Source organism: Lithobates pipiens, unplaced genomic scaffold, assembly GCF_037356315.1.
Source record: "Lithobates pipiens isolate NorthernLeopardFrog02 unplaced genomic scaffold, aLitPip1_a1.2 Scaffold_3, whole genome shotgun sequence".
Lineage (NCBI taxonomy): Eukaryota > Metazoa > Chordata > Amphibia > Anura > Ranidae > Lithobates > Lithobates pipiens.
The window spans coordinates 145,079,148-145,095,439 of NW_027507790.1; the positions used below are offsets into that span (position 1 = coordinate 145,079,148).

The 16,292-nt window shown below is 44.0% G+C and overlaps 1 protein-coding gene across 2 annotated transcripts in view; it reads left to right on the plus strand.

Annotated features, from left to right (window-relative positions):
• Window positions 1–1,360: 1,360 nt before the first annotated feature.
• LIX1 (limb and CNS expressed 1) overlaps window positions 1,361–16,292 on the plus strand; it is a 237,958-nt gene continuing 223,026 nt past the window's right edge. Inside the window, exon 1 of one of the 2 annotated variants that reach the window (XM_077462348.1) lies at window positions 1,361–1,663. Coding sequence is in view for 1 of the 2 variants with exons in the window: in XM_077462347.1 (XP_077318473.1) it covers window positions 1,555–1,663 (109 nt within the window). In the remaining variant the exon portion in view is untranslated. The remainder of the gene's footprint in view (window positions 1,664–16,292) is intronic. The other variant, XM_077462347.1, reaches the window with a different exon arrangement.

Here is a 16,292-nt window from a genome sequence, read left to right on the forward strand (position 1 = left end):
TGGCATCCCAGCCTTTGTCCGTTGGCCCACCCTTTGCAGCTATAACAGCTCCAACTCTTCTGGGAAGGCTGTCCACAAGGTCTAGGAGTGTTTCTATGAGAATGTTTGACCATTCTTCCAGAAGCGCATATGTGAGGTCAGGCACCGATGAGATGGCCTGGCTTGCAGTCTCTGCTCAAATTCATCCCAAAGGTATTCTATTGGGTTGAGACTATTGGGTATTCTATTTGGACCTTGCTTTGTGCACTCCAAATCATTTGGTGGATGGGGGATTATGGTGTGGGTTTTTTTTTCCAGGGGTTGGGCTTGGCCCCTTAGTTCCAGTGAAGGGAATGCTTAAGGCATCAGTATACCAAGACCTTTTGGACAATTTTTTGCTCCCAACTTTGTGGGAACAGTTTGGGGATGGCCCCTTCCTGTTCCTACATGACTGCACACCACTGCACAAAGCAAGGTCCATAAAGACATAGATGAGCGAGTTTGGGGTGGAGGAACTTGACTGGCCTGCACAGATTCTTAACCTCAACCTGATAGAACACCTTTGAGGGGAATTAGAGTGGAGACTGCAAGCCAGGCCTTCTCGTCCAACATCTGTGCCCGTACTCACAAATGCACTTCTGCAAGAATGGTCAAACATCCCCATAGACACACTCCTAAACCTTGTGGACAGCCTTCCCAGAAGAGTTGAAGCTGTTATAGCCAAGGGTGGGCCAACTCAATATTGAACCCTATGGACTGAGACTGAGATGTCATTAAAGTTCATTAAAGTGTCCCAACAGTTTTGGTAATATAGTGTATACTCAGACAGACAAAGACCTATATTTAAACAAAAAAGCTGGAAAAAAAAACACCAAAAACATGTATAAATATAAAAAAAATTGGGCAGACTCAATGGACCACTTGGCCTCTTTTCTGCCAACACTCTTCTATGTTTCTATGACATGAAGATTAAAAAAACAAATACTCATAAGCATCTGTACAAACACTCAAAAAAAAAGCCCATAAAGGCGATCAAAGACGCAAAACTCAAGTGCGAATGGTTGGTGTCTGTACTTTTTATCTGCAAACTTCTCCTGGGTTAAGGGTCCCCATCTATTGAAGCAAGATGCTCAACTTGACATTCAGGCAAGCAGAGTTATCAGCAGGAGAGCTCCGCCATAGCCGCCCATGTTTCTCTGATGACAGGTTTCCTTGAAAACTATTACAATAGCGGTTTGTTCCGATGGTCTCGTATTCAGCTGCAGAGTTTTTGAAAGAGTTTGAATAGAGGAATGCCTTTGCTGTTGCTGCTTTCTCCATCCAGCCTGTAGGTGGGTGTGTTTCACAGAGAGAAACAGTGGGAATGAATCTGTCAGCCAGTCATACAGCTAATTAGCTCAGCCTACAACAAAGATAAGCAAGTTAGGGAGGAGGACCCCTGAGGGTCTTTAGATTCTGGCCTATGTCTGATTGGCAGATGTTAAAAGAGATTTCTCCGTAATCCAGAGCATCAATGAAGTGCACACATTCAGCGGAGGGATGGGATAAAGCAGGCATGAGGACAGTACTGTGTGCATGCAGCTACAAGGCTTCACATTCAGCATGGACAGGACTCTGGACTCACTACAACTTCTAGTCACCCAGGTCCTGCCACAGAGTGACCCCAGCCTGGTCTTCAGAGACTGTAAGTATGACATAGTCCTACGCCTCAAACTCTGCCTCTGGGATTCCACAATCATTTATAGTGTTTGCAGTTCAAACATTGTTTCTAATCTTATAAAACTGTGTGATTGAGAAGAAGTCAAATGGACATTTTAAGCATCTTTTGACATGATAGGGATTTGTTGATCATTTCACTTGTTTCTTTATTGCACAACAGCTGCTATTACTATAGCTTGTTATGGTTTGTTGTTGTTTTTCTTTTTTTTTTGGTGTGTGTATATATAGGGACGGCTCACTCTTTGGTTGCCTTTGTTTGGTGACAAGTTGACTTATAGTGGCCATAGGTGCTTGGATAAATGATCGATTTCTTTTCCCATTTCCCATCAATCTAAAGTTGACAACCTATTCATATACTATGAAACAGAGCTATCTGAAATAAATCTGCTATAAAAGGTGTACCACATCCCCAGAAGGATAGAAAAATGGAGACACCCTTTTCCTACCTATGTGAATATGGTAGTACCTATAAAGTCCCACTTCTAGGGGGTTTCTCCATTTTCCTATTCATATACTAAGATACACATAGGGAAGTGAATTTCCATTGATAGTTGTGATTGTAAGATATCGATTGCCTATCTGTTTTCACCTTGCAGTCTCATAATCTGGTAGATTAGAAATATGTATGGATACATGGATGCTGATCGGTGAAACACAATCGATAACTTGCCATACTGAGTTTGATCTAAGCCAATCTAAATAGAGACTAAATCAATCAGAAGGGAAGTTATGCCTATTCGATTGTTCACCTATTCAATAGTTTTGATCAAATTGCACATCAATAATAAATCAAAGCATGTATTTTCACAATTAGATTAACCAATCCAATCACTGATGCACAACTTTTGTAGGCATTATTCTAAAATTTCTCTGTGACCAATATAGTCATGGATTTCCTGGTGAAAAGGGAACAGAGCTTTAGCAACACGTGTGCTGCATCCATCCATCAGCCGAATTGGAAAGACTGGGGATGTTCTGTGATGCAATTGAGGATGGCCAGATGTCTTTCCAACCATTAGACATCTACCTGTCTATGGCCACCTTAAGACTTGATCAAGCTCTGGCTTACCACCTGTTGTGGAACTAAAACCCCCAGCATTTCTTTGCGGCAGACCATGCAGTATTCCTAAATAGATTCAGAGCATATTGTTATGACTCCTATATAGACAAATGAGTGTGTTATGCCTGTTTGCCTAATGCTTACACATTTTAAAGGGTTTCCACACATAGTAGAACTTGGCTTTGTGTTTGATTACAGAATACACAATGACAGACATCCTGCGGTTCCCATGCAAGCAGAACATTCTGAGTCTTTTATTGCCACATCAGCTAGCAGCTGACAAGCCACAGGTTGCCACAGATTGTAAGGATGCCTAGTTTTACACGAGTGACTTAACTATCACATTATCATTCCTTTGCTGTAAAACAAAATCAATATTATAGCCAATGTTCTTCTGTAACTAATGCAGATACATTTAAAGTATATTCCATTTACAGACATATAAATCAGTAGCTGTTATTCACAGATTTAATATATTCAGTACTGTGCATGAAAGTACCATCTTTTGGCATCCCGAATAAATTACATTTACAATAGGAGTCCCAACGGTGGCACATCCATAAGCTTATTTAACATGCTATAGGAAAAATCAGTGAAGTGCAAGGTGCCATCACATACGGAGCAAGTCAACCAATTCTAGTTTACTCGAGTTAAAGCAAATAGAACATTATTTCTGATTACAGCAACTTGTACATGACTATCGCCCTATCTTATTGGATAGATAGATAGATAGATAGATAGATAGATAGATAGATAGATAGATAGATAGATAGATAGATAGATAGATAGAGCAAATCACACACTGATAATAAATCAATGTGGAATAGAATATGTTGGTATTACATTATTACATTGTTGTTATGATTTTTATTTTATTATTACTATAATTTTTTTTCACATGGTTCTGGGGATCTATGGTTCATTTCAATTTTTGCTGTAATTGTTTAATATATATTTGTCTCTGAGAAAACAGAACAGCGCAGAGCTTCACTAGAGAATGTTTAGAAAGTAAACATTATCTTATTGCACCTATTAAGCAGTAATATCCTATTGCCCCCCAGGCTGAGAGTAGGATGTTTCTTTTATTCAGAAAAATGTGAGTTACTGTTAATGAAACCAATCCATTCCATACAAGACTCCCCCAGTCTACCGCATACAGGAGTTCAGAAATGAAATCCTGGAGGATTACTTTATCCTAGATGTATATGGATCATAACAACAATAATCCAGGAAGTTGTAATTCATAAAAATAACTTTGTAGAGGTATTTGGGGCTGATTTGTAGAAAAGGAACAAAGCAGAAAAAGCGCTGTTGCCCCCAGCAACAACATGACCTTGTCTTCGGTTGCTTGTCCTCCATCAGGAAAGTGAATAATGGAATCTGACTATGGGCAATGCTCCAAATGTTCTTTAGTTCCAGTCAGCCTAAATGGAGCTGATTTATGAAGACTGGACCAAAGGAACTAGAGTGAAAATTAAACTTTTGCCTGTAGCAACAAATCATATATTAAAACTGAGGGTTAATAGCTATCTTTTTGCTAAGGGCAGCCATGCCACTTTGGCTGTTGGTTTTCTTCACCCGACCTATGCTGTAGGCGACCAAGCTTGGTGACATTTAATCTTGTTTATGAAAACTGGAGCATAGAGACATGAAACTGTTTTCCCTGGCAAAGAGATGTAATTTTTCTAGAGTCAATCTATTAAAACTGGACTAATGGAACTAGCGTGGATGTGAAACTGTTGCCTGCAGCAATAAATCCTATATAAAGAATAAAGATTGCTAGGGGCACCAAGCCACTTTGTCTATAGTTTGTATACTAGCCCTAGATTGCTGTAGGCAATCAAGTTTGGTGGTGTTGATTGCATAGAAGTTAATTTCAATGTATTTGGGAAGTTTTCTTTAAAAATCAATCAGTTTCAGTTGCTATTCAAAGCACGGAATCATGGAATTGCTTTCCATGGAAACAAGATTCTTCTTTTTTGGAACTGATTTAGGAAAGTTGGATCAAATTTACTGAGTGATTGTGAAATTGTTGCCTATAGCAACAAATCATATATTAATGCTGAAGGATAATAGCCACCTGATTGCATGAAACAATTGTACCACTTTGGCTACAGATTCTATACACCAGACCTAGTGTGCTACAGGAGACAGAGCCTGGTGACAGTGAGGCTGCCCATCACAACAAGATGATGATTTGCTAGGGGTTGATTCATGAAAACGTCTTGGTCAGTGAAAGATTAAATGTAATTGGTTGCTCTGAGCAACAACTCCATTAGTGCTTCTAAATGTTCTAGCCCATTGTTACGTTGAGGCTTTACACCAGCCATTTCAACCAGGATTATGTGGAACTTTGGGGCTCATCCAGAGGCTACTTGGGGTTACTTGAGCAATAAGTCGTGGAGAATCTCCTGCCTGACAATGCCTACATAGTTCGGAGACCACCACTTAACAGAACAAGCAGCGTAGGACCAGTGAAACCTGTCCTCTCATCCAAAGACAGCTATAAAGATTACAGGTGTTAGTGGTTGCTTACCTAAGGCAGTAAAAACAGTCCAACTGTCCACCTAAAGCCTACCATGGCTGTCAAAGAGGGTGGTACACATTCTCCATCTGACATGCTTTGCTTTGTGGAACAAGCAAATTTAACTTGGCTCATCGAGTTTGACAGGTGGCACCTAGGAATGGATAATCCCTTGAGAGAGTACAACATTTGGGGTACTGTGTTAGCCAGCACCACAGAGGAAAAGGATTTGAGGGTACTTATTTCAGATGATTGCAAAATGAGCATACAGTGTGACCAGGCAAGAGGAAAAGTCAATAGAATTCTAGGATTCATCACTAGAGGGCTCACCAGCAGGAGAAAGAAGGTTATGATTCCCCCTATATAAATCCTTAGTGAGAGTCCAGAGATGGGTAACAAAAATTGTGAAAGGTGTGAGGGAAAAAACCTATTGAGAGTGACCTCATGAATCTAATTTGTCTGGATACAGGAAGGGAAAGGGGAGACACGATTTAAACCTTAAAATATATCAAGGGGGTGAATAAGATTCTAGAGGGCAGGATTTTCAAAATGAAGCCAAAATTGAGAACAAAACTAATCTTAGAAACTATTATTTTACTGAAAGGGTAGTTAATGCTCGGAATAAACTTCCAGCAGAGGTAGTGAGACAGTAAACAGTAAATGGCTTCACACATACATGAGACAAACATAAAGCTATGTTCATGTAGCACCCTCTAATTCGCTAGAAGGTACATGTTTTGTTAAAGTAGGTACATTTCCAGGCTTGGCTGATGTGTTTATGAGACAAACATAAAGCTATGTTCATGTAGCACCCTCTAATTCGCTAGAAGGTACATGTTTTGTTAAAGTAGGTACATTTCCAGGCTTGGCTGATGTGTTTTGATCTGGGTTGGGAGTGGCTTAGAGTAGTGCTGGGTGACTCACAGGTAGCATCACCAGGACCTCCCACTTCTTTCCAGAATGTTTTGGTGTTTTCTGCAAAGATAGGTGGAGAGGGGAGGTGGAGCTACCTGAGGTTTTCTGAGGAGCCTAGACCAATCCCCAATATGGATTGGCACAGGGCAGGCCTCCTTAAATACCCAGGGTCAGCCCAGGTAAGGGGGAGTTGATCGGGTGGAAGATGAAGATGGAGTGTTAGGCTGTCGGGGCCTTTGAGGGAGCTCCACAGACTGGGGGGGGGTGACCTTGGGCCTGGGCTTGGGTGCGGACAGGACCCTCTTACAACCCACAGAGGTGTCCTGACCAGGAGGCACATGAGGAGCAAGAGAGGACAGTGGGAGAACACTGCTGGGCAAGTCTTCAGGAGTTCCACAGAGGCAGCCAAGAGGGCTAGTGAGTGTTCACACAGTCGGGAGGACTGGGAGGCACGCCTGAGAGGACTGAGATGGAGCAGTCTGGGATGGGCGCAGAGCCAGTCTGGAAGATTGTGGTGGCACAGGCAGTGCAAAGGGGCAGCTGCAGCCAAGAGGGCTGGCAGTGCCTGAAGAGGTGGTACTGGAAGCAGTAGCCACAGGGACAGTAAGCACTGGGACGTTCTATATTTTTGCTACACCATAGGGGCCCACGGTCCTTGTCTGCAAATGCCATCTGCTTTAGGCCTGACTGAACCAGTGTCAGGCCTACTTATCAGTGCTAGCTGGTCCAGGATGTACAAGCAAGTGAAGTGCTGAAGATGTTGAGGAGAGATAGTCTGCAAGCAAGTGAAGTGCTGGAGAGATGCTTGAAATTGTGTAACTGGCTGAGCAGGGTGACAGATGGACCACTACACTCAGCAGCCCCTACGGGGGTACCGCTACACTCCACAAAAAAATTAACGAACAAAAAAATACAAACACATGTATATAAAAAACAAAAAAAAGTTGAAGATATAATCATGTTTAGCAGGGGATCACAGCTAATTCAAACTTATTTCAGGTGGTTCTCTGGGTAAAAAAAATAGAGAAAGTCTGTGTAGCTCCCTCCAGTGTGTGCTACTAGTGTGAGAGTAACAAAAAGTATATTGTGGCCAGGAATAAACTGAGTCATTGAATTGGGTCAATGTTACTGGAGGCTAGGGCTGGATGACTCATCCTGGCAGCTCTCTGGTGCCCCCCCCTGTTGTTTGGAAGGTTGTAGAACAGGGAGGGCAGGGCTTGGGAGGAGTTGCCATAAGTATTTATGGTGCCTCAGCCAATCCCCAGAAGTGGGCTGGCAGGGGACTGAGACAACCCCATAAATCGATATTGGCCATTCCAGGAGGGGAGTCGGGTGGAAGATGGAGATGGAGTGCTGAGGAGAGGCTGTCGGTGGCCCTTAAGGAAACTCCTGCCGGGGGGGTACCTTGGGCCAGAGGCTTGGGATAGCTGGCCTAGAAAGATCCACCACAGAAGGCGGTTGGAGGGTAACCTTCAGGAGAGGAAATGGGACAGAACAAAGACAGAAAGTGACTAGAGATCAGCACTGAGCAGGGACAACACAAAGGGAGAGACTGTGAGCTGTAACAGTGCTCTCTGAAGACAGCAATGGGCTTAGTCTTAATCCTTGCCCTGGGGAGTCTCCATTGAAGTGTGCCAGTTGGGCAGGATTGAGGAAGAAAGTCAGTCAGGAGGACTGGGAGGAAGCTGGTGGCAACCAGGTGGGGTAGAATTTTTCTGCAAGCAAGTGGAGCTGGGAACAGTGGCCACAGGGAAGCAGAAGGAGGAATGTCATGCTGTTTGCTTACTGCACTACTTTGTCAAGGGACTGAGGGTTCTTGCCTGTAATAGGCCTTTGCTGGACTAACAATAAAACTGTTAGTTCCCTCAAAAGTGAGCTGCCGGTGCTGTACTTTGAAAACCATGTTTGTGCAGGAGGAAGAAGGAGAGGACTTTTTGTAAATGGGGAGGAAATGTCCCTGTGTCCATAGTTCTGGACATTTTTCAAGTTGGGCATCCCATAATTCTTTACCCCATCCAAGTTATCAACCCTTAACAAAATATTAAAAAAAAAGTCAAGGACTGTTTTCTAGACATGTTTACGTGCAAAACGTGTTAGTTTTCGTTTCATTCATTTTTAAAAATGTTTTCATTTTTCGAATCATTCTTTATGATTGCAATTCGTAAATTAGTAAATTTGTAAATTCCAAAATAACTAATGCACATCTAAACAAATGGAATGAATTAATAATAAATAATAATACGTTTTTATTATTATTATTGTTATTTATTATTATTAATGTGTTGCGTTCCATATGTTTAGATACAACATTTGTTATTTTGGATAATTCATAACTTCGGATAAATTCGTATTTGTTACGTTCACTAACAACCAATTTTGAAAGGAAGTTCCAATACCTATAATTTAATAGTTAGTAATAGTTAAGTTATTATTATTAGTTAGTTATTATTTCAGATTTTGGAATTTTCAGGTTTTTGGATTATCAAATTAAATTTTAGAATTTACAAATTTTTCCGTATTAACAAATTTGTCGAAATTAGTTAAACGAATTTGGAAGGAAACCAATTGCACATGCATACTGTTTCTGCTTTGGAGTGTGTGAAGGAAATGCTATGTGACTGCCTATGCAGCAGTGGGGACCAGGGAAACTAGCGACTCCTATGGGGGTAGTGCTAAATTTGTTATACACATTTTTATTTATTTTTTAGAACCAGGGCATCTTCTGTTTTTATGTATGGCAGGATATCTGCACCAAACCCAAAAAAACAAGCAAAAACAGTGCATATATACAAATATGCCAAATACATGTGTAAAAAAAAAAAAGGTGCTGCATCTAAAAAAAACTTAAATATTCTGTCCATAAACGTGTATAACTAATAAAGATGCGCAATCCAAAAAATCTAAGAAACACATACAAATGCCAGCATGCGCTACAATAAACCAATTTGCTCAACAAATGCAAAAACAGAAAACAAAAACAAAACAAAAATTAATGTAGCACTAACCCCCGAAGGAGCTGCTGGTTATTTTTGGGCTTCCCGTTACCTTCTTCTTTCCTTGTGGCGCGTCTAGGGGATGTCCCGCGGTAACTAGCCCAGTAACTAGAGACTGACGACTTGAATGGATTTTATTTGCAAAACTCAGTCAATTAAACAGTCTTTCAACTTGGGATCAGAAGGTTGGAAAGGAAGTTCAGGTACTCTTATGTCAAAATCCAAAAACGTTAAAGAACTTGCTTGCTTTGACTGCTGCCAGAGAATAGCCATTCGCAGCTGGGTGAACACTCAGACTGGACAGTCCCTCTCTCACAAGGCCTAGAAGCCAACAAGGTGCTTGCTCAGGAACAAAGTTTGTCACAGACATTGTTGCAGACCATGAAGAGAAATGAAGCTTTAGAACACTTGTAGGATACCTGGATCTTTCAGCCTGCTTGGCGATATCCACAAGACTGGATTCTCTCGGTTACTTCAGCCCTTCCAGGCTCTTGTTAGGAAAACCAACCTGTACGTGGTGTTCTTCTAAAGAGTCCTCCCCTGGAATGCTCAAAGTACTCTGGGTCTCTCCCGAGCCAGAGACGGCACCCAACCACCTTAGAATCCTCCTTTAATTTCCTTGCCTCGGGCTAGCCAGCCCCGAGACATTAAATTCGGGTACCGGATACACACCCCAGGCTATAGCCTTCCTGGGGGCTGGACAGGAGGACCAGGCCCATGTAATCAACACTTCATACTGGACCGGAACCCTGAACCACGTGACGTTCACATCTTAAATACCCTCTCCCAGAGGGCACAGTGAGAGGGCCACTCCCACTGACCTGGCTCCAAAAGAGAGTATCTTAAGCGCCTGACCAGACCCTAGTTCCATGCCTGCCGCAAGAGACAGTGCCCCCTGTGGCCAGGCTGAACATCTCACAATCCAGTCTGACTGATGCAGAGGTCCAATTTAGACAAATAAAACCCAAACCAAACTGCAGTTTAGGTAAAGTTTAACTTTGAAAAACACATAGCGCGTGCTCTTCAGGAGCCGCCGCTACATTAATAAAAATGTATAGTCCAAACAATGCTTGACCCAATGTGAACAATCAGGACGAACTTCTCAGAAGGGCAAACAATTTTTCTGTTCATCAAAGTAAGTCAAAACAGTGCCGCTTACCAAATGTGATGGATCTCAAATTATAGAGATCGGATAGGAAAAGTCAGTGGATACAAGACCTTTGGCCAAGTGATCCTTCCTGTGTGTGCCTATCCGATCTCTATAATTTGAGATCCATCACATTTGGTAAGCGGCGCTGTTTTTACTTGCTTTGATGAACAGAAAAATAGTTTGCCCTTCTGAGAAGTTCGTCCTTATTGTTCACATTGGGTCAAGCGCTGTTTTGACTACACATTTTTATAAATGTTTGTTTTTTTGTTTTTGCATTTGTTGAGCAAATTGGTTTATTGTAGCGCATGCTGGCATTTGTATGTGCCTATTCATCTTCTATTTTTAATTGCTTAAATTGCAAAAACTAAACCTCTTGTATCAGAAATAGGGTTTGGGGCTCATGCGATATTCAAGCGTTTCGGACATTTATTTATGTAGAGGGGTATTACTTCAGCAGGAGAGGTTTCAGCTGGGTTTCCTTTTCGTTTTGCCAGCAAGCACATTTATTGCATGTTAAATGTTTTAAGAATTATGTGTGATATACTTGCTCTTGATTTAACATTGCAGAACATTGGTTCCCCAGGGTACCAGCCAAGTCTGACTTTCAGTGTGTGGTCTGTGCTTCGCTTTGTGCCATAGCTTTTATTGGCACCGGATATCTCACATTTTTAAATCCATCTGTGCATACAAGACAGGCAAAGACAAGAATGCAGAAACACATTCATCTCTTGAGATTTATTGTTTAGAATCATTTTATCCCGAGTGCTGGGCAGTACAATAGAGAGATTAGGTACACCTGTTATGTCTTTTTTTTTTTTTTACAGTAACTTGCAGAAGTTTTAAATTGCAGTGTAATTCATCTATACATAATTTGCCTGACCTCAGTTTACATATAGTGATGGTGTTTAAGGTTAAAATATAATAAAATAAATGAATTTATTTTGAGGGGTCTCGTGATTACTTTATTATCACTCCCGACGTTGCCTTTTTAATTATATTACACACGGCCATGCATCTACAAGTGAATTTTCAAAGAAAGTTTTTGTTAAAGAGCCGATACAACAGCTATAATAGACCACATGGTAGTAATGGGTGCCAACTGTGCTATTATTTCTTCTATGCACTGAAAAGCATGGGAAGGCAGCATCTGCTGGTAAAATAGACTGTTGTGAGCCTGCTCATAAAGGAGACATGCACAGTCTGTACAGCTTTATGTTTTGAAAAAGGAATCAGCAATAGGCATCACCAGTACAATTATTACCACAGCTGCTGCCATGCGTTCCATTAGATTAGGCTACCCGTCAGAATGTGTAGCAAAAGTGAGATTCCGTTGCCGTCATCTTGCTACACCCCGCACTCCTCCACAATAGGGATACACTGAGAAGGGGGCAAGCGGATATCTTGTTACACCCACCGGAGTTTTGCATTTTACATTTTTTTTAACAGTAAACTGAGGTTATATAGTGAAATACAGTACTTAGAATTCCATCTGACTGGTTAAATGTTGAATTTTAAAAGCAGCGAACTTCTGTTCCGATTAGCAAACCTGTGAGATCAGCAGGCTTGCCACTGCTTTTAAAACTCAACATCTAAACATTCAGATGAAGTTGTAAGTACTGAATTTCACTATATAAACTCAATTTACTGTTAAAAATAAGTGTAAAATGCAAAATTCCGATGGGTGTAACAAGATGTCCGCTTGCCCCCTTCTCACTCTAGCCTTACTGTCGACGAGTGCAGGGTGTAGAAAGATGGTGGTGATGAAACGTCACTTCTGTTACACATTCTGACGGGTCGCCTAATCTGAAGGAACACCTGCACATTCCCCTAAAAGAATGTGTTCTACTTTACCTAATGATCAAAATTTTTATTATCCAAATAATTTGCTATTCGTTTTTTTATCTTCTGTCACAATTTGTTGATTCCATCATAAAATGTCTAGTCCTTTCAAACCCGGTTATTGATAAGAGACTTGCTAAACTAGTCATACATGACATACAAAACAATCAAACAATCAAGGAACCCATTTCCAGCCACAAGTGCATACCTACTGAAATTCCTTCTCCCCGCAATATCCAGAGCCAAAAAAAAAAGATGGCACTTCTGCTGTTTTTTTCCTTGATATTCAGTACAAGTGATGTAAATTCTCAAAGCCAGACTACGGTACAATGCTCACTGCCAAACCTATCCTAAACCTTTGACATGTTACTCCCAATAAGGGATCCATTATGAAGGTGGGGTACTAGAGCAGGGTGGGCATTATAAATATGATTCGCTATTATTATTATTATTATACAGGATTTATAAAGTGCCAACAGTTTGCACAGCACTGTAAGGCCGCGTACACACGGGCGGACTGTTCGCTCAACTTTGTCCGCTGAACAGTGTTTCAGCGGACAGTCCGCTCGTGTGTGGGGCTTCAGCGGACAGTTTCAGCGGACAGTTTCAGCGGACAGTTTGACGAACAAAGTTTTTCGGAAATTCCGAAAAACTGTCCGCTGAAACTTGGTTTGAGCGAACAGTCCGCCCGTGTGTAGGCCACTTTCGAAATGAGCAAACTGTTCCCGCTCGGAGAAAAGTCCGCTCATTTCGAGCGCGTCTCCAGGTAGGCGGGGCCCGCGAAGAAGACGTCGCGGGCCCCGCCGCCTGGTATGGACTTAAAGGGGAACCCCAACGCCGAAAAAAATCGGCGTGGGGGTCCCCCCAAAGTCCACAACAGACCCTTGTCCGAGCACGCTACCCGGCCGGCCAGGAAAGGGGGGCGAGCGAGCGCGCCCCCCCTCCCGAGCCGTACCAGGCCGCGTGCCCTCAACATGGGGGGTGCCTTGGGGAAGGGGGGGCCGCGCGGCCCCCCCACCCCAAAGCACCTTGTCCCCATGTTGATGAGGACAAGGGCCTCTTCCCGACAACCCTGGCCGTTGGTTGTCGGGGTCTGCGGGCGGGGGGCTTATCGGAATCCGGGAGCCCCCTTTAATAAGGGGGCCCCCGGATACCGGCCCCCCACCCTATGTGAATGAGTATGGGGTACAATGTACCCCTACCCATTCACCTGTAAAATAAAAGTACCCAAAAAAAAAACACAACACACGAGATAAAATATTTTATTGCACAGCTCCGGGGGTCTTCCGTCTTCGGGGGTCTTCTCGCCGGACTCCTCCGCTATCTTCTTGTAGCTCTTTTGCTAGCGGAGGAGTCCGGCTTTCTTCCTCCCCGCCGCCGGCCTCTTCTCCCGACTTCGGGGGTCTTGTCCCCCTCTTCGGTTCTTCTGCCGGGCCACCGCGCCTTCTTATAGCTCTTTTGCAGGCGGTGGCCCGGTCTTCTGTCGCCGCTGTCGTCGCCTTCCGTTCTTCTTCTTCTTCTTCTTCATCTTCTTCTTCTTCTCCAGGAGATGTTGACACGTCGCTCTCTCCGGCCGGAATGGCAGAGCCGCGCTGTGCGGCCACTTATATAGTGACAATGGGGCGGTGTCACATGGTATATGTCACATGGGTTGGTCACATGGGTTGATGTCACATGGGGACTATGACATCGTAAGGGGGCGGGGTCACCATGTGACCAACCCATGTGACATATACCATGTGACACCGCCCCATTGTCACTATATAAGTGGCCGCACAGCGCGGCTCTGCCATTCCGGCCGGAGAGAGCGACGTGTCAACATCTCCTGGAGAAGAAGAAGAAGATGAAGAAGAAGAAGAAGAACGGAAGGCGACGACAGCGGCGACAGAAGACCAGGCCACCGTCTGCAAAAGAGCTATAAGAAGACGCGGTGGCCCGGCAGAAGAACCGAAGAGGGGGACAAGACCCCCGAAGTCGGGAGAAGAGGCCGGCGGCGGGGAGGAAGAAAGCCGGACTCCTCTGCTAGCAAAAGAGCTACAAGAAGATAGCGGAGGAGTCCGGCGAGAAGACCCCCGAAGACGGAAGACCCCGGAGCTGTGCAATAAAATATTTTATCTCGTGTGTTGTGTTTTTTTTTTGGGTACTTTTATTTTACAGGTGAATGGGTAGGGGTACATTGTACCCCATACTCATTCACATAGGGTGGGGGGCCGGTATCCGGGGGCCCCCTTATTAAAGGGGGCTCCCGGATTCCGATAAGCCCCCCGCCCGCAGACCCCGACAACCAACGGCCAGGGTTGTCGGGAAGAGGCCCTTGTCCTCATCAACATGGGGACAAGGTGCTTTGGGGTGGGGGGCCGCGCGGCCCCCCCTTCCCCAAGGCACCCCCCATGTTGAGGGCACGCGGCCTGGTACGGCTCGGGAGGGGGGGCGCGCTCGCTCACCCCCCTTTCCTGGCCGGCCGGGTAGCGTGCTCGGACAAGGGTCTGTTGTGGACTTTGGGGGGACCCCCACGCCGATTTTTTTCGGCGTTGGGGTTCCCCTTTAAGTACATTGCAGGCGGCGGAGCCCGCGACGTCTCCGTCGCGGGCCCCACCTACCTGCACACGCGCTCAAAATGAGCGGACTGTTGCCTCGTGTGTGGGCGAGTCCGTTCATTTCAAAAGTTGCGCGGACTTAGTACGACGAACAAAGTTTGCCGTATTTGTCCGCTCAAAAAGTGCCGTGTGTGGGCGTGTTCGTTCATTCAAAAGTTTGAGCGGACTGTTTGACGAACTTAGTTTCGGCAGACAGTCCCCGCGTGTGTACGCGGCCTAAGAAAGGGGGGGGGCAGGAAGAAAAAGGTGTTGGGGGAGAAAAGGAAGGGAGGAGACAGGAAATGGGAAGGGGAAAGGCCAAAAGGGAAGGGAGGAGGCTGGAAATGGGAAAGGGTAAAGAAAGGGAAGAAATGGGATGGGGAAAAGGAAGAGAGGAGGTGGGAAATGGGAAGGGCAAAGGGAAAAGGAAGGGAGGAGGTGGGAAATGGGAAGGGGAAAGGGAGGAGGCAGGAAATGGGAAGAGAAATAGGGAAAAGGAAGAGAGAAAAAAGTGGGAGAGAGGAGGGAGGAAGAAAAGGAAAGGAAGGAAGAGGGCAAGAGAAGAAAAAAAGGCTTACAATATCTAACCAATGAATGTCTGGCGACATCGGCCGGTTCAAAAAAGACCACAAGACATTCGGTCGGCATGCTGGAAACCAACCAGGCCACCAATCAGTGCTCTCAGCCAGTGGCTGAGAATGCTGACCGGAATGTTCTTGTGGGGGGGCCGTTCCCCTGTCAGAACACAAAAGAACAGCAGGGAAGGTCACTGCACTATTATCGCTGAGTTGAACGAAAAAAATGAGTGGTGTGTACCAGACTTAAGTATGTGGATCCTCTAGAAACTGACAACAACAACACCTTGTTGATCCAAATCTATACACCCAGTAATTGTCAACAATTGTTTCTCCTCAAAAATAATCAAATCAAAGTAATTGGGAACATAAGAAGTACTGCAACCAGTATATGATATTAATTATAAGTATATAGATGCACACCAGTATGGAAATAATATGAGCTTTATATAGGAAAAGAGAATTAATAGTATGCACATCCAATGTACAAGGTATTATCAGCAAAGGGCCCAACAAGAGTCTTGGTGGAAGTGTGCACATGTACCCAGTTATGTATAGTAATTAAGAAAGATATCTTCAGAAGAATGTTGCAGCAAAGTTTATTTGCAGTAGCCACTAAGGTATATCACAATGTGGCATCCATCTTTGTGTTAGAGACCCGAAGACAAGGTCAGTGGTGATGGGGAGATCCTCCAACCACTGTCCAACCAGCCTGGAATTTTTCACCTGCAGAAACTGTGGTGTGACACTGGAATCTACACTGCCTATAAGGCCCTAGTAGTTCTAATCTGTCATACACCTGGACCTCTAACTATCAGAAGTGGCTGTCGGATGCCTAACCTGGCTCTAGTCTATGCTGGTTATTGAGTCGCAAGCTAAAACTAACTAACTATAGAATCCAGACCAGAAGGGTCGGGGTTAACTAAAAAAAAACCAGGTGCTGCATAGAAACTTTATTGCAA